Consider the following 22,622-nt stretch of genomic DNA (forward strand, 5'->3'; position numbering starts at 1 on the left):
ATTCTGTGTTATAACGTTGCAGAATATTCGTGTCATGGGAGTTGGGAAGAAAACGGAATTTCGTACGTAATCGCGTCGCCGGTGGCACGAAAATCAACAGACGCACTGCGATATTGTTTCATTTATACGTTGTCAAACCAGCCGGAGACGACCGTAATCGAAGGCTCGTTAGGAAAGAAGGTTGAGCCTCCGATCTTGCGACTATCGGGAGTTTCGGAGAGTTGCCATCGACACGTCATACCGGGAGTTACCGGAAATTGGGCGTTCAACTTTACCAGCAACGGTGAGTTACTGATAAGTTACGGAAAAAACGCAAAGATGGGGAAAATTTCATTCTTATGTTTGAGTATTCAGTTGGCAGTGTTAAATATTTAACTACAAGTAGTTGACTTGAGTGGTAACTTAAACACAGTTAACTAGATTTTTTCTAAATAATAACTATAGTATTTAATTTTATCTACTCTGGGTCTCAATATGATGAAGATGATCAAGAATAATTGGTCTAAGAACACAAAAACCCTTTTTTTGTGCACTTAAGCCCATTTTTGAACCAAAAATTTTATGACCTTGAAAAGATTTTTGTTTTTTTACGGCAGGAAGTAATTAAAATTTATTTATATATATTTTTTTTAATTTTATTTTATATTTTTATTCTTATCATTATTTTATTATTGTTATTTCTTATTATTCTTATAATTATTATTTTTTAATATTCTTATAATTATTCTTAGTATTTCCTTTATATTTAATTATTTTTATTTATACTTTATATTTTTTTTATTATTTTTTATTTTTATGCCGTTGAAAAGATTTTTGTTTTTTTTGGGGCAGGAAGTAATTAAAATTTTTTATATATTTTTTTAATTTTATTTTATATTTTTATTCTTATCATTATTTTATTATTGTTATTTCTTATTATTCTTATAATTATTAGTTTTTAATATTCTTATAATTATTCTTAGTATTTTCTTTATATTTAATTATTTTTATTTATACTTTATATTTTTTTTATTATTTTTTATATTTATGCCGTTGAAAAGATTTTTGTTTTTTTTTTGGGGCAGGAAGTAATTAAAATTTTTTTATATGTTTTTTTAATTTTATTTTATATTTTTATTCTTATCATTATTTTATTTTTGTTATTTCTTATTATTCTTATAATTATTATTTTTTTATTATTCTTATAATTATTATTCTTATTATTTTCTTTATATTTAATTATTTTTATTTATACTTTATATTTTTTATTATTTTATTATTTTTTATATTTGTGACGTTGAAAAAATTTTGGTTTTTTTTAGGGCAGGAAGTAATTAAAATTTATTTATATATTTTTTTAATTTTATTTTATATTTTTATTTATATTTTATATTTTATTTTTTTATATTTTGACGTTTCGATCTTTTATTAAATCTTCATCAGGCTGCAATAATGATACGTCTTACTTGAAGTTGCCATGGCACAAACACTGTCAAACTAACGGCACAAACTATCATTACTGTAGCCTGATGAAGATTTAGTAAAAAATCGAAACGTCGCGAAAAATATTTTATTTATTAATTTATTTTAAATTTTAATTACTCCCTGCCCTAAATAACCAAAAAGTTTTTCCGGTCATATTTTTCAAGGGCATAAATGCATCTCAAAATTTATAATATCAACGGTTTTTCACTAGAATTTTATTATTCCACAAAATCTCGAAGAAACGATCGAACAAGTTAACGAATTTTGTCGAAAATGACGTGATTGTGCCTTTTTCTAAAGTTTAATCAACAGGTAACTGTACTTTATATTTCTATAACAATGAAAAATTTAAGTTGAGAGCCAAAAACATGGTTGAAAATAAGCTGTAAGTGCAATTATTTCTCAAAATTTCGCCAAAAATTACCTGAAAATTGCCAAATTGTTTACAAATAGTGGTGCTTTTGCCTTTTTTTAAGTGTTCTATATCTTTTTGTGTAATACAATGAGTACGTTTTCGAATAAGAGGTGGTTTTTTTCTTTTTTTTTTTTTGTTGAGTTGGATAAGATTTCATTGCATTTCAGTCTTATAACATGTAACAAAAAAGTAGATCGAAGGGGTTTTGCCTGTTTTTAAGGATTTGAGAACGTTTTTCTTATAAAAAAGTCAGTTTTTTCGTAAAATCATACTTTAGTAGTGTTTTGAGTGTTGGTTTAAATATTTTTTTTGCAAAAATCCATCAAAATTAAGCCGCATTTTAGACTTGTTTGAACCAAAAATCGCATTATTGACATAAAATAATGTTTTTCTGGCAAGTTTTTTTAGTTTATAGCGGCTTATTCTCAATTTTTTCACAAATGTGGCAAAATATTATTTTTTTACATCGTTTAAGCTGATTTTTGAACTGAAGATTAATTCTTTTGAGTGTTTTTAAACACTTTTTTTAGGTCCAAACTTTATATATTTTGCGAGAATCACCCTGTATAGTAAATATTTGATCATATCATATTCCATCTTTTCAAAATAATATTAATGTATATTATTTTGCGAGTTTTATAAGACTCTCTATTGTGGCACGAATGGTTTTGGAGCACGACGAAGGAGTGTTTGACCGCTATAGAAATTCAAAAACCAAAAACGCATTTTTTTTTCAAAATATAGTTAAGCCCCACAATTGACCAAACTTCGCCAACTGATTTTTTGTGTCGTTTTTCAGGAACCTGCTCAGTTGACAACGAAAATTCGAGCCCGATTGCAATTCCTGCAACCCTGCTCGTCCTCCTTTCAGCGCTGGCAGCCCTGGTTATAAGATGATGAAGACGGGCAGTTCTTCATACTTTATCAGAGTATTAAGTGTTTTATAAAAGGACTTAGTAAGATAATTCAATACCCGTTTTAATTTCGTCTCCGATTTGGTTCGGTTTGTAAATGTTGGCTTAATTTTTTGTAATTATTCCTCGACCCCAATTAATTATACAAGCACGTGTGTATTTTATTGTAATAATAATGTGGAGCTTAACGGTACAACGAATGTTATTTTTGTGTTCCGTGCTTGTGTAACTAGCGGTCGAACTGTATGTATGTTATAGCACAAATTGTATATTTACGTATTTTCTTGCCTGTATATAATTTTCGTGATTGTTTAAAAAAAATGAAAATACTGTGATGGAAAGTAGCTTGTTGAAAAATGAGAAGGCGGTTATTAAAATGTTTTATACCTAGTTTCTCTTGCCATATGCAACTAGCGGTCACTGCGTTTTTCGATGAAGAAGAAATTTGTTGTATAGATGTTGCCTCCCTTGTACTTCTAGACAAATTCTAAATATGTATCTAGACGAACGAAATGAACTCAAAACAAGCTATTGTCTGTTAGGAGAGTAACTTAGACGTACATTTTATACCGGACACGACACAGTATTCTGAAGAGTAGAAATAAACTTAAGATTTTATATATTTGGTACTGCCATACGTGTAATTAAATCGGGTGATTGCCGATCAAATTTTTAGGCTTCGGGCGAGTGGCATGGAGACGCGACAATTGCCCCCGGATAGTTTCGTTATTCAAGTATACAGAGGGAGAGGTATATTTTAAAAGAATAAAAAACTAAAAGATTGTAAAGTTGTAAATAAAAGCTAGTTCAGAGTAGACTTATAAGAATGTTATAAAGAACGAACTGGATTACGGTATATAAGACGTTTTAGTGTTTTCGCATATTTTTTTATGTATTTAACACTATTTTTTACTTCACAAGCCAAGAATTTTCATGTAAAATAATGTTTATATTATAACGATATTGATAGCTACGATTTTTAAACATATTCATAAATACACTGTCGTAGACCGTTTCAAATTAGTTCTTTGTGTCTAAATCTATTCTCACATTGTCATCCCGATACCTATTTGTGGATATGTTCCCGTTTTTTGTATATTATTGTATATATGTGTTCTATAAGTGGTTCTTCTTGTTTTTATATTTGTAAATGTAAAAAAGACTGTGACGCTCTATTTGGTTTTGTTTTGGGTTTTCGACTTTTTTATTATTTATTTTTAAAAGGGCTCGCGATATTCGAATATCATGTGACTTTGTGGAATAATGGGCCCCATTTTACTGTGATTTATTCCTATGTGCTGCTTAACTTATTTTGCGTTTGTTGTGTTATGAGACGATTTTCGCCATAATAGTGTGTCCAATTTTGCTTATCATATTATAAGGGTTAATTATTATATTTTGACTACGAAAATAAAGTGAAAATAATCAAACGGGGGCCACTTTCATTTCACCACAACCCTGCAATCCCCAAGGTGTTCCAAAACAAGAAAAAAAATTATTTTTTTCATTTCAATTTTAATAAGACAAACTAAATATACACGTCAAAATAATCTAAAGAACAAGCGCTGATGACAAAGGGACCATCGACTGTATTTTTTTTTTCAGTAAATGCTTTGTTGAAAAAAAACAGTTAACCTGGTTCATGTTAAAGACAATAAACTAACCTATCATCCCTTCAAATTTCAACCCTCTAAGAGTTTGCAAAACCTACAACCTACCAACCCTCCAGTTGAAATACTAAACAAATGTTTTTAAAGCAATTTCTTAAAAAAAAAAGCTATGACTATTGAAAGAAAGTTAAAAACACACAATAATAAAACAAACTGTAGTTTTTTTATTGTCTAATTAAGTTATATGCAATCTTTACTTACAAATTCGTTCTTTGTTCTGTTTTTTAATGTTGGTTTGACAAAACCTTGTAATTCGGTTATAAATTTCACCTCACAATCATTTCTAATAAGATTGAGATTGTTACAGGTATCGTATTTGTTTGCACTTTCTTTTTAATTCAAATAATACTCAGTAAATATTGAAACAACAATTCTTTTACAAAAAAAATACACCAACGATTTCCTGATGACTGATGAGGTAAACTAATGTTATTTTATTAAATATTCAATGAATAACAAAAACTTGGCGTGGTTGTGAAAAACTTTAAAAATATTTATTTCACAATTTTGAAGATAGGGTTTATAATACATTTACAAAAATATAATTTTTTTATGGCGAACAGTGAAAAAATATTCAAAATACAATAATTTTGCAAAAACAAGATGAAAAAAATTAATATCAATATTTTATTTATTTATTAACAATTTTTAGAAATTATGGTTTTAAATTCCACTTCAAACCTTTACACAAAGTGGCGTTTTTAGTACAAATACTCAAATAATATTGAAAAGATATAATTCTTCTTTTGCAAAAATTACTTAAGATTTCTTTTAGTAAGGAAAATTCAAGCGAAGAATAACGTTATTTAATACCAAATTATTTTACTAAACATTTAATAAACATCATATATCTTGACTTGCTATCGTAATACTTTGAAAATATTCACTTATTACAAGTATTTCTGCTTTTAACCGAAACCCCAAATACCAGTTTTCAGGGAAATTACTTCAAAAATGTCGGATTTGCATTCAAATTTTAACACATTATTTAATCTTCTTAGGAGTTGATTTTTCAAAAATCCTGAAAACGTCTTTCTTTTTTTATAACCGAAACCCAAATCCTAATTTTCACGGATTTAACTTTAAAAATGACTTATTCTTATTCAAATTCTTTTTGAATCCCTTATTATTAGGGAGTGATAAAAGCGATCTACTGTGAAAATTTTTATTTTCCATCAAGTCAGTGGGGACAAGTAATTTTATATGAACAAGTTCGCAAATTTAAAAAAAGTTTTAAAATCCATTTGAAGTTTTTACACAAAATGGCTTTCTTCCGTTTTTTTTTTTATGTATTTAATGAAAACACAAAGTGTTCAAAAATTGTTGTTCATCAAGTCGACTATGGACTATGTGCCGCTTCGTTTAAATGGCTATTATAGTTTCTCTGTTAAATATTTGCTTTTTAGTCACTTTTTGCATTTTTCGACAAAAAATTGTATCAAGTGTAAGTTTTGCCTAGATTTGTGTTTTCTATTTCTGTGATTTTTGTTTGTGTATTCTTTAATTTTTTAGATTCGAAGCTTTTTTTACATTATTTTGACATATCTGTCACTTTGACAGCGGCACCTTATATTCAAATTTCATAGGTGACGTGACGATGAACAACCATTTTTGAACACATTGTACTTTTCTCAGTCAAGTCGGTTTTTCAGTATTTGTTAACTTATTGCACTTGTTTTTTTTTTTCATTTTTATGATGTAACTAAATGGAAATTTATTAGGAGAAATGGATTAGGAAAACTGTGAAAGGCACAATAAAAAAATTACCAATATTTTCAAAATTTATTATAACAAATTAAAAATTGTTGTATTTTCGGCTGATCCTTATCGCAGTGTCATACAATTGTTTATTAACAGACCTCAACCTGGCATTTTCATTTTTCAACTCACTACTCACATCCTTCGCCCCCTCGTCCCTCCCCTCCTCCAAATCAAGATCAAACTGTTGAATCTTCCCCAAAACAAAATCTTCCCCTTGTATCAACCCCCTATCAAAATTCCTCACAACAACTTTAGCCCTTAAATTCTGCACAAAAAAATTCTCATGCTTCAAAACGCACTTAACGTTCGTAATAGCCCCCTTGTGTTCGATCCTGCGCAAAATTTGCCGACTGGCAATTTCCCACACAAACACAAAACAATCGTCAGAACCCGAGACCAGCACCCCGTTAGCCGCCCCCATATCGAGACAAGTGACGCGTTTGCTGTGTCCTTGAAACACTAAATCGCCCGAGACGTGGTGCTCCACCCCCCTTGGGGGCTCTTTCAGGTAGAACTGTTGGATGCGGCCCGAGTTGTGCCCCAGGAAGAGGCTCCAACACGGGCCGTCGAAAATAACACTAGTGAGGGGGCTATCAAAAATTAAGTTCAGGAGTAAGGTTCCCGTTGATAGGACGTAGATTTTACACGTGTGGTCGCTCGAGACGGTGGCCAGGCGCGACTTGGGGCCGAAATTGCCCACGTGGAGGTCGTTTATTGGCAGACTGTGGTCGTGTTTTGTGTAAATTGGCTCCACCTGGCCCCCGCTTTGCGAGACGAAGTTGTTGTGCAAACTCACCAGACTGGCTAAACTGTACACGACCAACATCCCGTCCTGGCCTGAGACAACCACGAACGCTCCATCGTTGGAAAATTTCGCGCAAGTTATGGGCTGGTAGTTCTTCTTCTGGATCGATAACAACTTGCCCGAAGGCAGGTGCCACAAGTGCAGTTTGGTGCCAATGCCAGCGGCTATGTAACACGACTGGGGGCACACGGACATCGCTGTTATTTTCTCGGAGTGAATTGTGCTCATTTTTTTCTCAACTTCTTGGCTGTTTACGCACCAGACGTGGGTTATGGGCTTGGCGTCGTCCGAGGTGAGGAGGTAGTCGTCTCCGAGCAGGTTTAGGGTCTTGGGGGCCACAACTCCGCCGTTTTTGTAACAGTGGACAATGCTCCCCGTTGAAGAGTCCCACAGGGCGGCGGACCATTGTTGCGTGTGGCGACACGTCGTTAGAATTAATTCGGAGACGTCCATTTTATGTTTCTGTTTATTTTTTAAACATGCTTTCTAACTTTACTAATAAGTGTGGTTAGGTCACCACTGGTGTAGGCAACCAGGCATCCCGAACTGATATAGCCAAATCGAGCCCTCACTGAATTAGGTTTTACTGATGATGCGGATAGATGGCCTTAGTGTTTTAGGGGAAAAAGAAATCCTATTGGCGGATTTAAAATTTCAGATTATTGAAGAAAAACGTGGTGCCGATGCGCGGCTGACAAGTAAAAATTTCACAAACGTCACAAATTTCACAAATTTGAGTTTTATGAAATTATTAGTTTGTGAAATAAATAAATACGACACAGCAATAAAATACACCTACCTTCATATCGCTTCCACGTTGGCTACCGTTTGTAGCATTAAAAAAAATAATAATAATAAAAATGAAATAAAAAAAAATGTTTATTTGCATTAAATTTTGAGCAAGCCACTTTCATTCATTGAAATTAAAGGCAAAATTACGTGGCAATAAATTATTTTAGTGTTTTATTTTATTTATAGTTACTGTATTTAAAATGTGTCACTCAAAATATCACTTTTCAATACCGCATTTAAAGATTTTAATTGCAATTAAGTGTTATGAAATTATTGGTTTCTTGAAATAAATAAATACGACACAGCAATAAAATACACCTACCTTCATATCGCTTCCACGTTGGCTACCGTTTGTAGCATTAAAAAAAATAATAATAAAAATGAAACCAAAAAAAATGTTTATTTGCATTAAATTTTGAGCAAGCCACTTTCATTCATTGAAATTAAAGGCAAAATTTCGTGGCAATAAATTATTTGAGTGGTTTATTTTATTTATAGTTACTGTATTTAAAATGTGTCACTCAAAATATCACTATTTAACACCGCATTTAAAGATTTTAATTGCAATTAAGTTTTATGAAATTATTGGTTTGTGAAATAAATAAATACGACACAGCAATAAAATACACCTACCTTCATATCGCTTCCACGTTGGCTACCGTTTGTAGCATTAAAAAAAATAATAATAATAAAAATGAAACCAAAAAAAATGTTTATTTGCATTAAATTTTGAGCAAGCCACTTTCATTCATTGAAATTAAAGGCAAAATTTCGTGGCAATAAATTATTTGAGTGGTTTATTTTATTTATAGTTACTGTATTTAAAATGTGTCACTCAAAATATCACTTTTCAATACCGCATTTAAAGATTTTAATTGCAATTAAGTTTTATGAAATTATTGGTTTGTGAAATAAATAAATACGACATAGCAATAAAATACACCTACCTTCATATCGCTTCCACGTTGGCTACCGTTTGTAGCATTAAAAAAAATTAAAAACAACACCAATAAAAAATCTTTATTTGCATGAAAATTACAACAAGCGACATAATTTTACGGCTGTAAAAAATAGTCAACAATGTTATATTTAAGGATTGCTCTAATTGGTCAAATTAGTCAATAACTAATTTGTCCGGCAAGAACCACGTGGAGGTTTAGAGCATTCTTGCCAGGAAAAATGGATATAAGGATGAGGTAAACAATGATTATTTCAAATGAAGGGAATAAAGGAATTATTGGTTTGTGAAATGAAAAAATAGTACACAAAAATCAAAGCTTTTTCACTTGGCGTTAAATAAATGCTCTTACCTTTATACTGCATCTGCTACCATTTGTAGCAAAACCTAAAAAATAAATTAAAAACACAACCAACAAAAAAATTAATTTGTAGGAAAGTTACAACAAGCGACTTTAATAAATATTATACAGAATAAAGAATACACAATACGGTATAATATATGGCACACAAGCTATTAAATCAACACATCACAAGATAAAACGCAAAAAAATGCACCTACCTTCATATGGCTTCTGCGTTGGCTACTGTTTGTAGCAAGACATTTAAAAAATTAAAACAACACCAATAAAAATCTTTATTTGCATGAAAGTTACAACAAGCAACGTTTGTCAATATTAAACAAAATAAAAAATACACAATACGTTTCAATTTGTGGCAATTAAAATTCAAATCAAATTCAATACCTCAGTAAATAAATGCACTTACCTTCATATCGCTTCCACGTTGGCTACCGTTTGTAGCATTAAAAAAAAATAATAATAAAAATGAAACCAAAAAAAATGTTTATTTGCATTAAATTTTGAGCAAGCCACTTTCATTCATTGAAATTAAAGGCAAAATTTCGTGGCAATAAATTAATTGAGTGGTTTATTTTATTTATAGTTACTGTATTTAAAATGTGTCACTCAAAATATCACTTTTCAATACCGCATTTAAAGATTTTAATTGCAATTAAGTTTTATGAAATTATTGGTTTGTGAAATAAATAAATACGACATAGCAATAAAATACACCTACCTTCATATCGCTTCCACGTTGGCTACCGTTTGTAGCATTAAAAAAAATAATAATAAAAATGAAACCAAAAAAAATGTTTATTTGCATTAAATTTTGAGCAAGCCACTTTCATTCATTGAAATTAAAGACAAAATTATTACGTGGCAATTAATTATTTGAGTGTTTGATTATAATTTTATTTACTGTATTTAAAATGTGTCACTCAAACGCGATCACTAGTCACCGAATTGAAAATTTAAACCGGAAAATTTAGATTTGCTTGAGCACACGTCCGTTCGCGACAACGGCAAGTAACAAACTGAATAAATTGAAAGAAACCGCACAATACACAATAATTTAAATAAACCGACCCGACTCACCTCACCTCGCCTCGCCACGCCTCCTGCTTCCCGCTCACGATCTGACCCGTGCCATTGCTCGCTGTCGACTGAAGCGCTCTCGCCGCCTGCGCCGCACACCTAACCTCGGGACACGTCACGGATGTGACGTCACTTACGTCTAAAACAGGTCATTACCAGAAATATTCACTGGAAAAATTCCTCAAATTTAGAAACATTCATACACAGAATTATTTAAAATAGAACAGCATTGATCTAAAAAAATTAATTATGACAAATGTATTTGCCTATAAACGTCTAAAATTATAAAAGTTTCGCATGCAGTCAATGGAAAAATAAAAATGCATGTTTTTATTTAAACAGAAACTGGCAATGTGAAATTTTGGTGCGAAAATTAGTGGTATCGCAATGCGTATAGCCACATTGTTTGTTTGTTTCGTTTTGTTGAAAATTCGGTAGGTTCCAAAAGTAGGGTTATGTTGTCACCCGAAAATGACAAAATTTACACTTTTATGAATTTTGTCTCCATCTCTGCCCTTTCAGAGCGTTATGATAGGATATTTAGGGTCGAAATCTCTACCTTTATTATGTGCTATTGCCAGATAAGGACAAAAGTTCAGAAAGTAGGGTTAGGGTGTATTATGCTCTCTTCTGAAGTGTTAAATTTTAACTTTAATGTTTTTTGTGTGCTTTCCTGCTCTTCTAGAGCGCTATTAATTATTATTGAACATGTTTAAGGACAGACAAATCTACCTTGAGTCAACGACATAAATTTCAGTGAGATTTATTGAAAAATGCACTTCTCGTGTCAACCTTTTCATGAAAAAGGGTGTTTAAACGTTTATAAAGGGTATGTTAACGTGTGTTGTTAACTTTACCACGTAATAAAACATAAAGTATAACTTGGTAATTTTTTACTTTAACTACTTCTGGATTTTCAAGCTGAAACTTACACCAAACGATTCCTCTGAGTGCCCTGATGACCGTACACTATGAATTTTCTTGTGCAAATTGAAAATAACATTAGAAAAATAATTTTTATTTTCACTCACTTTTTACTTGAATCGCCATTTTTGTTGATTTTAATTTGAGTTTATTTTTTATAATATCACGTTAATTTTTATTATTATAGTGGATCAAAGTGTCGTCTTTAGGTTAGACTATTGCCTACTATCGGTTAGGAACAACATGATCTCCAAAAATATAACGTAGTAATGAGCTCCAGAAGGTTTACGTAGATAGGTGCGTTTTTCCCAAAAGTGAGTTTTTTGAGATCGAACCGCAAGTGACACTGCGAGGAGACTCCTATAGACAGAAGTTGCAAACATAAGGTGCCAGACCGGTGCCAGTTTGGCTGATTGCAAGTATGTCTTTATCATCGATTCGGTGACGACTATTAGTTTCGTAAACTTAATGGATTTAATAAATATCTTTAACATTAAATGTGATCGTGTCATGTTGGGTAAAATTCTTCCATCTGTGCTGTCTGTGCATCCACCTTTTCAAATACAATGAAGAAATTTTCATAATAATTGTATTTGATAAGGTATTGGCATCATTTTGACGTGAGCAAAAATTAAAAAAAATATAAAGTAATCGGAATTATTTTAAATTCGCGCCATTTTTAGTACGTGATGATGCGGCTAGATGGCTTCAGCTAGGAATTCATTGCCAACCATTATGTTCCGCTTCTATAAAAGTGTTATTCTAGGTAGGCAACCAACATTACAACGGCAGCGATCGTCTGTTCCACAGTGAAATTACCACATAAATACTTAAAATTTTTACCAAAAAATGGGTGACTCAAAGGCCCCCAAAGCCTACCAAACTCGCAGAATCACCTTTTCGGCCTGCCACCGATTACACAGGTGACCTAACCTCACTTTATTTTTAAGCCTCTCTTAAATTTTTGCAGCCCCCATTTGAGCGACGCTGAGAACGCCCAAATTTACGGCAAATGCAACCACATTAACGGCCATGGACACAATTACATTGGTTTAATTAAATATGTAAAAAGTGAACATAACCTCACTTTTCGTTTTTGTAGTAAAAGTGACCCTTTTTGGGGCGATTGACCCGAAAACCGGCATGATTTTGAACATGACTGAACTAAAGAAGTACATGGAAGAGGCTATAATGCAACCAATGGACCACAAAAATCTAGACAAAGATGTAGATTTTTTCAAAACTAGGCCAAGTACTACGGAGAATTTGACCGTTTTTATATGGGAGAGGATGAAAAAGGTGATGGAAAGGCCGGATTTGTTGTACGAGGTTTTGGTTTATGAAACCGAAAATAACATTGTCAAATACCGGGGCGAATAATCTTTATTTCTATAATGTGATACATTGTAAAATTGTAACAACATTCCTTGTATTTTTTCGAATAAACATATTTTTTTAATAAAATTGATTCTGAAACCCTGCAACCAAACAAACACTGGTCATTACCTGGAGCCAATTTAACTCGAAATTATTTCCTTTGCCCAGATGTGGCAAATTATTAATTAGTTACGTAACGTCCAAATTGGAGCGATTTTTCCAATTATCTCATTTAAAATTTCTACTCTTCCATAAGCGCTTACGCAATGAATCATCAAAACGGTCAAAATTTTGAAAAAGCGGCAAAATCTCGTTATTCGTTTGGGCAACCGAAATATTCAGTAATTAATTTTCTCGTGCTAGCGTTAAGGAAAGTCAGACCCGTATGAGTAATTATTATTTTGTAACAAATATATTATTTCTGAACTTTATACGTAGTACCTGCGCAATCGATACACAAGACAAGATGCTGAATAATTTACAAAAGTTATATAACTTTTAAATAAATCCAAAGTGGGACAATACGATGGTTCGATAATTGCAAATCCGAGTCGAGAAAATGCCGCAATAAATTCAATTTCTTCACTGGCTTTTTCTAAAAAGAAAATGCGAAGACACGTGCACCAGATAAACCCGATTACTGGAGAACCTGTTTGTTGTATAACCAAAGAGGCCAAGACCATGAAAAGTGTCTCACTACAACGAGAAAAAAACGGCGCTTTCTTATCTTATATAATACGTCGCGATTTTGATGAATTCTCGGCGATTTTTAATGAAAGTCAACGAGAATCGCACTTTTCTGTAATTGATTTATGGGCCTGTGAGAATCGGAATGTAAGAACACAACTTTCACGCACACGTATCTCAAAAATTGCTCAAAATTCATGAATTCACTCAGACGGCAATTATACAAGAAAACAATGCAATTAGCAATTGTATTTTTAATTTTATAATTTTTACAAACTCTACTGATTTTATAGTAATAATCCGTCAAATGGTCGTTTTTTTCTGATTGACAATAATAATTAGTTGTCATTTGTTTAATGTTGATGTTCTAATTAATTTTTTGTGTGTTACGTGTCTTTGATTTAATTACGACGCGGTCAAGTGATCTATGACTTGTGAAATTAAGTTGGCGACATTGCTCACTGTTGCCAACTTAATTTCAAAGTCACAGCCCACTGAAAAATTTATTTCGAAAAACGGAATTCCTTAAAATCGATGTAAACACGTTTTATTGTGATAATGAACTTGTGCATAAAATATTTCTATCAAACTAGTTTATTTGCAAAATTTGGACATTTTTATGCAATTCCGGATTCATCAACTTATAGTAATAAATTAACGTAAATTCCAGTCTGGTTTTTACTTCGTTTAAGTCCGATTTTGAAACAAAAATGTACATTTTTTGAGCTTTGATTGCACTTAATGTAAGTGTCAAGATCAAGAATTAAGTCTTATGCCATCGCCATTAAAACTAATTGACTCCTCTCTCGTTTTTTCCGAAATTGCTCAACCTTTTCAACATCCTGTATCCCACATAAACCATAATTCGTCTTCCGTTCAAATCCCAGGCTACGATTTAAGAAATTTAAACATTCGACCGCACCACTTTCTAAACACGCATAATCCATACATTTACATAATTCCATAAAATTCGCGCTTTTGAATTTTTTATCTCCACTGAGAGACACACAAACCCGCCCAATTATTCTCTCTTTATTTTTAAAAAGCTTCTTACGTGATTCTTCCAAATAATTGTCGGGGAAAAACAATTCCGAATTTTTTCGTTTTCGGACGATGGTAAAAGTCACGGGCGGGGGGCGAGAGGGGGAAATTTAAATGGCAACCAACATGGTCCAATGGGTCAGTTTGTACGTGGATTTATCAGTGACAATGGTGCAAATTATCGAAAATGTGGAACCTAACCGAATCGCTGATTTTTTTAAAGATAAAACGATTTTGATAACAGGAGGTACCGGATTTTTAGGGAAGGTTTTGATTGAAAAGTTGTTGAGGAGTTGCACGGATTTGAGGAGGATTTATATTTTGATAAGGGCGAAAAATGGGAAAAATATACACGATCGACTGCAGGACATTTTCAGCGGACCCGTAAGTTTTTTTCCGAAAATTTTATAATTTTTTTCAAAGACGATTTGTATTGGTTTTTATTTTTTTGTGACATTCACTTTTCAATTACACAAAACAAAGAATTTGTTATTTACAACTTGTTAAATTTAATAGTAAAGAAATTGTTTTTTATTGTTTAAAGCCAAAAACGTTACTGGAAGTTATGTAATATAATTAATAAAAAAAATGTAACATAAAACTATAAGCATACATTTTTCAGTTTTTTTTTATTTAGTCCAATTTTGTTTTATATTAATTATTATTTTTTTTCTTTTGCAATATAGTAGTTAATTTAAAAGTGGTATGAAGTTGAAACAAAAAACAAAATAAAAGTAGATTACAATTAAATCTCCTGTAAATTTAGCCTTCAATATTTTTTCTTTATTTTTGTGAACAATAAAGTAAACAATTTTAACAAGAAGTAGTTATTTTTGTTATCTTTGTCTTTTTCAAACTTAATTGCAGTTTTTTTGACAGAATAGTAATTATTTATAAAATTTCGTTAATAACAAATGCAAAAATTATTAAAATAAAAATTAAGAAAATATATCCTGTTTTTTATTTCTTTTTATGATAGAATTTTCCTTATTTCACAAAATGTTATCAAAAATAAGCCGAAAAATCACAAAATTCAACAGAAATCGATGTTATTTGACCCATTTCTCTTGAATAAGTTCATTTTTGAGACAGCAACTACTTTTTTTCTAAAAATTTTGTAAAAACTATTAGTGATATTTGCCAATTTTTTAATAAAAACGCGCCTAATTTTCAAAATTTTGCCAAAAACAAGCAGAAAAACCAAGAAATTATATTGAAATTTTTACCTTTTTTTAACGTTTTAGCACATTTTTATACAAGAAACGTAAGTATTTTACAAATTTTCGTCAAAAACAAGTCGAAAAATTACTAAATTCAAACTGAAATCAATATTCTTTGACTTGTTGCGCTCAAATGAGTTAATTTTTTAAATAACTCTTCATTTTTTCGCAAAATTTCGTAAAAACTATTAGTGTTATTTGGGCAATTTTACCCAAATCAGTTCATTTTTGTAATAAAAACTCTGTAATTTAACAAAATTCAATTTTATTTGACCTGTTTCGCTCTAAACACTTCATTTTTAAAATAAAAACTAACTTATTTCACAAAATTTTGCCAAAAACCAAACGCAAAACCATTAAATTACGTAGAAACTTTTACTATTTTCAAAAGTTTTAGCACATTTTTAAGGCAGAGACGTAAATATCTTACAAAATTTCGTCAAAAAAGTTAAAAATCAATGTTATTTAGCAATTTTGGCTCGAATTAGTTCATTTTTGAAGTAGCAATTCACGTTTTTCGCAATATTTTGTAAAAATAATTAGCATTATTTGGCCAATTTCGCCAAAATCAGTTCATTTTTGAAATAAATAGTCACTAATTTAACAAAATTTTGCCAAATTCAAAGCGAAAACTTGTAAATTAGGTACCTTAAAATTTTTACTTTTTTTCAAAAGTTTTAACACATGTGTAAGCCTAAAAGAGCCTGTTTCGCTCGAATCACTTATTTTTTAAATAAAAACCCATTATTTCACAAAATCAAACGGAATTTTTTTACTATTTTCAAAAGTTTTAGTACATTTTTAAACCAGAAACGTAAATATGTTACCAAATTTCGTCAAAAACAAGGCAAAAAATCACTAAATACGACTGAAAAATCAATGTTATTTAGGATTTTTCGCAAAATAAAATTTTCACAATTAGCAATTTTTTAAATAAAAACTTATAATCCAACAAAAAGTTGAGAAAATCAAGACGGAAGACATAAATTACCTTGAAATTTTTACTTTTTTGAAAATTTTAGCACATTTTTAAGCCTGAAATTTCGTCAAAAACAACCCGAAAAACACTAAGTTCGACTGAAATCAATGTTGTTTGGCTAGTTTCGCTCGAATCAGTTCATTTTTAAAATAGAAACTGACTTATTTCACAAAATTTTGCAAAAAATCAAATGGAAAACCAGTAAATTACGTTGAAATTTTTACTATTTTCAAAAGTTATAGCACATTTTTAAGCCAGAAACGTAAATATCTTACACAATTTCGTCAAAAACAAGGCAAAATATCACTAAATTCGACTGAAAAAACAATGTTATTTAGGATTTTTTTAATAAAAACTTACAATCTAACAAAATTTTGCCAAAATCAAGACGAAAAATATAAATGACCTTGAAATCAGTTCACTTTTAAAATAAAAATTCACTTATTTTGCCAAAAACTTAACGGAAAACCAGTAAATTGCATTGAAATGTTTACTATTTTCAAAAGTTTTAGCATATTTTTAAGCCAGAAACGTAAATATCTTACAAAATTTCGTCAAAAAATCACTAAATTCGACTGAAAGATCGATGTTGTTACGTTAACAACTCACTTATTTCGCAAAATTCTGTAAAAACAAACCTAAAAATAGTAATCTTCCTTGCTTGCCTTTGAACAAAATTTTAGCAAAAACAGAAAGGAATTATCCAACAATGTGAAATTTCGCCAGTTTTCTCAAATCAAGTTTCTATACGGAGTGTTTCCAAAACAGGTTTTACATTACACATTACAAACGAGAAAAAAATTGTGCTTTTCGATTCCTAGACACTGATTTACATTTTTTGACAATTATTATGTTATTATACTTTTAAACTTTTTTCGTGTTTTTTTTTCTAAATTTCAATTTCTAGTTATTCGACATGCTCAAAAAACAGCACGGAAAAATCGTCCTCGAAAAAGTCGAGCCAATCTGTGGCGACATTAGCGCCCCTGATTTGGGTTTGAGTCCCGAAGACCGCAAAAAACTAGTCCAAGAGACCGAAATCATCTACCATTCGGCCGCAACCGTTCAATTCGATGAACCATTCAAAAAAACGGTTTTACTCAATGTTCGAGGCACTCGTCTCATGCTCACATTGGCGAAAGAGTGCAAAAAATTGCTCGTATTTTGTCACGTATCCACAGCCTACTGCCAAGAAACGCAGGAAGTACTCAAGGAGAAGACCTACCCCCCTCCATGTGACCCCCACCGGATTATCGACATTTGTGAATGGATGAATGAAGATACTCTGGACACGATCGCACAACAGTGCGTAAAAAAATAAAAATTAAAAAAAAAATTTTGACCAATTTTCGATTTTAGTATGAGGGGGGCCAGTGCCAACAATTACACGTTCACTAAAGCCTTGGGTGAAGGTTTAGTGACTGAACAAATGGAAACTCTCCCTGTAATCATTCAAAGGCCCGCGGCTGGTATTTCACCAAATACAAAAAAGTGGGATTTTTTTCAAAAAAAAAATTTCCAGTGGTTCCAATTTGGAAGGAGCCAGTGCCTGGGTGGACCGACAACATAAATGGTCCCACAGGCCTCTTGATCGGGGCCGGCAAAGGTGTAATAAGGACCATGTATGGACGTAGCGATTACTTTGCCGATTATGTAGCTGTTGATATTATCGCTAATGGTTTGATCGTTACGGCTTACGATTACGTCACGTACAGGTATGCGAGGGGTCAATTGCAAAATTCGCTACTTGCTTGCTTGCAAGATGTGGCGAGGAAAAAAGAGAGAGTTTTTCTGGCTGGCGTGTTGTTGTTACACTTATTATTATTACAACAAGTCGGCTGATATTTTCGCAAAATCGCTTGGATTTGTGCAATTATTTTTCTGTTATAATTAATAATTAAGAGAAAGTGATTGGAGGCAGCGTATGGTTGGCTAAAGTTCACGTCCGACTTTGTGCATGTATTCCACTTTTATTAATTCGATTTGGAATAACGAAAACCGCACTGTTTTGTGACCGCAATGGGAAAAAATACAAGCCCCGGGGGCGTTTCTGATTCATACTATATTTATGAAATTTAACCAGAAAAAACAAAAACTGACCTACTAAACACTAATACCAATTTTTTTTGTTTATTTCTTTGTTGTCAACAGTCCAAAAATCAGAAAATGGTGTAAAAATTATTTTTCGGGCACTTTTTGAACTAAATCGCTGAAATTCGTTAGAACAAAGCAAAAGTGCCAAAAATCACCAAAGATAGAAAATGATATTGTTCTTATGATTTTTTTGGAAAAATTCGTAACAATTTTTAGCAATATTTTTAACATAGTCAAAAAAACACCCAAATAAGTGTATAATCATCGAAAGTGATATTATTTTTGACAATTCATCGCATTTATGAGCTAAAACTCGAGACAGAATTTTTGAATTTTTGTCTCTTTTTGAGTGTTTCAGTTCATGCTTTTAGGCAGAAAAATAAATCTTTATCACAAATTCACCAAAAAAAAGCTGAAAAATCAGCAAATTAGATCGAAGTTCTGATTAAATTGGGCAAAAAATTACCCTATTTTACATTTTTTTAATGTGTTTTAGCAAAGCTCTATACAAAGCTAAAAGGTCCAAAAACATAAATAAAGTTTATTCGAGAAATTCGACAAAAATTAGGAGAAAAAACACTAAATAAGCACTAAATAATTTTTTAGCACTTTAGCTAATCCTTTCAGCCAGAAAGGCAATTATTTTGGAAAAATTCGTAACAATTCGAATTTCTAAGCAGATGTCTAGCAATATTATTTTAAACATAGTAAAAAAACACCTAAATAAGTATATAATCATCGAAAGTGAAATTATTTTTGACATTTCAGCGCATTTTTGAGCTAAAACTCGACACAGCATTTTTTGAATTTGTATCTTTTTTCAATGACAGAAAAAATAATCTTTCTCACAAAAGAAAAAGCACTAAATATTTTTTTAGTACTTTAGCAAATCCTTTCAGTCAGAAAGGCAATTATTTTGGAAAAATTCGTAACAATTCGAATTTCAAAGCAGATTTCTAGCAATATTATTTTAAACATAGTCTAAAAAACACCCAAATACGTGTATAATCATCGAAAATAATATTATTTTTGACATTTCAGCGCATTTTTGAGCTAAAAACTAGACAGTTTTTTTGAATTTTTGTCTTTTTTGAGTGATTCAGTTCATTTTTTCAGACAGAAAAATAAATCTTTCTCACAAATTCACCAAAAAAAAGGTGAAAAATCAACAAATTAGTTCGAAACTTGTATTACTTGTGCATTTTTCAAGCCTTTATTGGCAGAACTCTGTATTCGTGATTTTGCTAAACCAAGCCATAAAATCATTAAAGTGAGCGAAAAATAACATTATTTAACATTTTTTTAAATGTTTTGATAAAGCCCTAAGCTTGAAAAGTCAAAAAAAACAAGCGGAAAAATCACAAATTTGTTTAAAATTGGAGTTATTTTGGCTTGTTTAACTCGACTTATTCATTTCTGATAGAAAAACTGACTTATTTCACCAAATTTCATCATGAAAGCCTAACAATCACTAAATTCGACAAATATTGATATTATTTTAATCGCTTTTGCGTAATTTAGCTTGTTTTTAAACGAGATTTAAAAAAAACAAAGGCATTATCCAACAATATGAGTTTCTTACAACAAATTACAGATAAATACAGAATGTCAAAATACCTTCCTTCAAAATTCTATTAAATTGAAGAAATTTAAAAACCACACATTTTTTTCAGCCAGAAACTCAATTGTTTCGTGGAATTTCGTAAAAAATCTCGTCAGATTTTAAGCAATATTTCACCAAACCTATCCAAAAAATCACGAAACACTTGACTTTAAAGCGCGATTTTGAGATAAAAAAAAAACAAGTTTTTGACCAAAATTCGCTAAATTGCTGATTTTTTTTATTTTTCATAAATTTTTAAAGAGAAACACAGTTTTTTATCGCAAAAAGTCAAAATAAAACTAAAAAACTTAATCTAAAACATGTAAAAAATTGAATTATTTGTTTGTATTTCATTAAGTTTTCGCGATATATCGCTAAACATAGCAAAAAAAATCATCAAATTTGATCAGAAATGATACTATTTTTGCCTTTTTAGCACATTTTTCATTTTTCGAAACATTTTTTCCGATGAAAACACAATTATTTCGCCATCTTCGAGTTTTAAACTTGGCCCAAAAATCACATTTTGCCTTTTTAGCACGTTTTTGAGCAAAAAATCAGCTCATTCACATGATTTATCAAAAACTTTTTCAAATTTTTAGAGTACGCCGTGTGTACAACATGACCTCATCCGACGAGCACTTAGTCACATTTCAGGAAATAATCGAAATGGGCCAAAAAATCCTCAACACACAAGTGGCCTTCGACTGGGTGCTTTGGTACCCAGGTGGTGGCATCACCAATTCCCGTCTTTGGCACAACATCCGATTTTACTTTTTCCAATTTCTTCCGGCGATTTTAATCGATATAATGCTCATGTTGTTTGGACTTCGGCCCTTGTGAGTGCAAGAAAAATTTTTTCGGGGATTATTTAAAGTGTTTTTCAGCCTCACACGAGTCCAACGAAAAATCAAACGCGGTTATCAAATTTTCGAGTATTATTCGAACAGACGCTGGGATTTTCGCAAAGACAACGCTGCCGTCATCCGAAAATGGATGAACGAAACTGAACGAAAAGTGTTCAAAGTGGACGATGAAGGGTTGGATTATTACGATTATTTCGTGACGTGTACTTTAGGCGCACGGAGGTATATTAGGAACGAAAAGGATGAGAATATACCAAGTGCCCTAAGACGGCTCAAAATGTAATAAGTCACTGCTATTTTATTGTTTCATAATTAATTGTTTTTATTAGGATGTGGTTCGTCGACAAACTATGCAAGGTCTTAATCGTCGTTGGATTTTTTTATTATCTCTTTAAAAAAATTTCAGCCGTTTTTGGTATTTGATGGAGGTGGTCTGGATGGGGTTGTTCGATTCTTAGTCTTTTTCTAGTGCATTTCTATTTATTTTCATCGGCCGTTTCCGGATCATTTTTTATCTAGCGTTAGGATTAGAAAATAATTTGTACTATAAGTAACAACTGTATGCATTACGAATAAATGGATTAAAAAACTAGGGTGTTTTTTTGCCATTACCGTTACTGTTAATGTCGCCAGGACAATGAATTTGAAAAAATAGTTGCAAAAAACAGGCTGATAGGGCATTAAATTCCCAATAGCAAGACATAAACAAAATGCAAAAATTTTATCGTAAACTATATTTAAAATTTCAGATTGCTAGTTTCTGTTTAAATAAACTCATGTGTTTTTATTTTACTACTAATATCTGCGAGAAGTTTAAAATCTCAGGCCATGGCCGCCTAAAATCTAAATATCTAGGAAGCCATGTCCACCTACAACAGCGCCCTCTGTTACGTTATATTTAACGTAATCTGTTATATTTTCGATAATAAATTTTTCTAGATCAGTATTGTCCTGTTTTAAATGATTCAGTGAATGAATGTTTGTTAGATTTGATAGATTCTGCCCGTAAATGTTTCTGGAGCTGGCCTGTTCTAGACGTGAACCTCACCCGAGGTTAGGTGTGCGTCGCAGTAGGCGAGAGCGCATCAGTCGGCATCGAGCAGTGGCATGGGTCACATCGGAAGCGCGAAGCGGTTTATTTAAATTATTGTGCCGTTTCGTTTAATTTATTCTTTTTTATTGGTATTGTTTTTATTTTTTTTAATGTGTTGCTACAAACAGTAGCCAACGTAGAAGCTATACAAAAGTAGGTCCCTTTTATTTTTGTGTTGTATTTTTTTTATTTCACAAACCAATAATTCCTTAAAATTTAATTGCAATTAAAATGTTGTGTAAACCGGCTCTAAATGAGGTGATAAAAAGTGATATTTTGGGTGACACATTTTAAATACAGTAACTATAAATAAAATAAAACACTCAAATAATTTATTGTCACGTATTGATTTTGTCTTTAAAAGACAAAAAAAGATGAAAGTCGCTAGCTCTAAATTTAATGCAAATAAAGATTTTTTATTGGTGTTGTTTTTTTTTTGCTACAAACAGTAGCCAACGCAGAAGCCATATGAAGGTAGGTTCTTTTTTTTCTATTTATCTTGTGAAATGTTGAATTTAATA

The 22,622-nt window shown here is 31.4% G+C and overlaps 4 protein-coding genes across 5 annotated transcripts in view; 3 read left to right on the forward strand and 1 right to left on the reverse strand.

The window, feature by feature from the left end:
- LOC103313387 (uncharacterized) overlaps positions 1-4,223 on the forward strand; it is a 233,663-nt gene extending 229,440 nt beyond the window's left edge. For both annotated transcript variants that reach the window (XM_015980877.2, XM_015980878.2), the window contains exons 11-12: positions 23-283; positions 2,679-4,223. In XM_015980877.2, coding sequence (XP_015836363.1) covers positions 23-283; positions 2,679-2,776 — 359 coding nt within the window. In that variant the 3' untranslated portion in view covers positions 2,777-4,223. The remainder of the gene's footprint in view (positions 1-22; positions 284-2,678) is intronic.
- A 2,008-nt stretch (positions 4,224-6,231) lies between these two features.
- On the reverse strand, positions 6,232-7,482 carry LOC661378 (uncharacterized protein). The gene has a single exon (XM_967538.4). The coding sequence runs from the start codon at positions 7,480-7,482 to the stop codon at positions 6,259-6,261; it is 1,224 nt and encodes a 407-aa protein (XP_972631.1). The 3' UTR covers positions 6,232-6,258.
- pr (purple) lies at positions 7,425-12,605 on the forward strand. The gene is made up of 4 exons (XM_967580.4): positions 7,425-7,553; positions 11,908-12,064; positions 12,112-12,191; positions 12,244-12,605. Exons 2-4 carry the CDS (start codon positions 11,991-11,993, stop codon positions 12,519-12,521), a joined length of 432 nt encoding a protein of 143 aa, XP_972673.1. The 5' UTR covers positions 7,425-7,553; positions 11,908-11,990; the 3' UTR covers positions 12,522-12,605.
- Positions 12,606-14,403: 1,798 nt separating this feature from the next.
- LOC661466 (putative fatty acyl-CoA reductase CG5065) lies at positions 14,404-21,582 on the forward strand. The gene is made up of 7 exons (XM_015980826.2): positions 14,404-14,630; positions 17,353-17,750; positions 17,805-17,914; positions 17,968-18,160; positions 20,745-20,981; positions 21,030-21,287; positions 21,338-21,582. The coding sequence occupies exons 1-7, from the start codon at positions 14,415-14,417 to the stop codon at positions 21,429-21,431; spliced, it is 1,506 nt and encodes a 501-aa protein (XP_015836312.2). The 5' UTR covers positions 14,404-14,414; the 3' UTR covers positions 21,432-21,582.
- The last annotated feature ends 1,040 nt before the right edge of the window (positions 21,583-22,622 follow it).

Source organism: Tribolium castaneum, chromosome 8 (genome assembly GCF_031307605.1).
Source record: "Tribolium castaneum strain GA2 chromosome 8, icTriCast1.1, whole genome shotgun sequence".
Lineage (NCBI taxonomy): Eukaryota > Metazoa > Arthropoda > Insecta > Coleoptera > Tenebrionidae > Tribolium > Tribolium castaneum.

Excerpts from the sequence above, each read along its gene's own strand:
- pr (XM_967580.4), top strand. The coding sequence starts at position 11,991 with ATGGGTGACTCAAAGGCCCCCAAAGCCTACCAAACTCGCAGAATCACC. Across the intron at positions 12,065-12,111 it reads GCCTGCCACCGATTACACAG|CCCCCATTTGAGCGACGCTG; the intron begins GTGACCTAACCT and ends AAATTTTTGCAG. Across the intron at positions 12,192-12,243 it reads CCATGGACACAATTACATTG|TAAAAGTGACCCTTTTTGGG; the intron begins GTTTAATTAAAT and ends TCGTTTTTGTAG.
- LOC661378 (XM_967538.4), bottom strand. The coding sequence starts at position 7,482 with ATGGACGTCTCCGAATTAATTCTAACGACGTGTCGCCACACGCAACAA.
- LOC661466 (XM_015980826.2), top strand. The coding sequence starts at position 14,415 with ATGGTGCAAATTATCGAAAATGTGGAACCTAACCGAATCGCTGATTTT. Across the intron at positions 14,631-17,352 it reads AGGACATTTTCAGCGGACCC|TTATTCGACATGCTCAAAAA; the intron begins GTAAGTTTTTTT and ends TTCAATTTCTAG. Across the intron at positions 17,751-17,804 it reads CTGGACACGATCGCACAACA|TATGAGGGGGGCCAGTGCCA; the intron begins GTGCGTAAAAAA and ends TTTCGATTTTAG.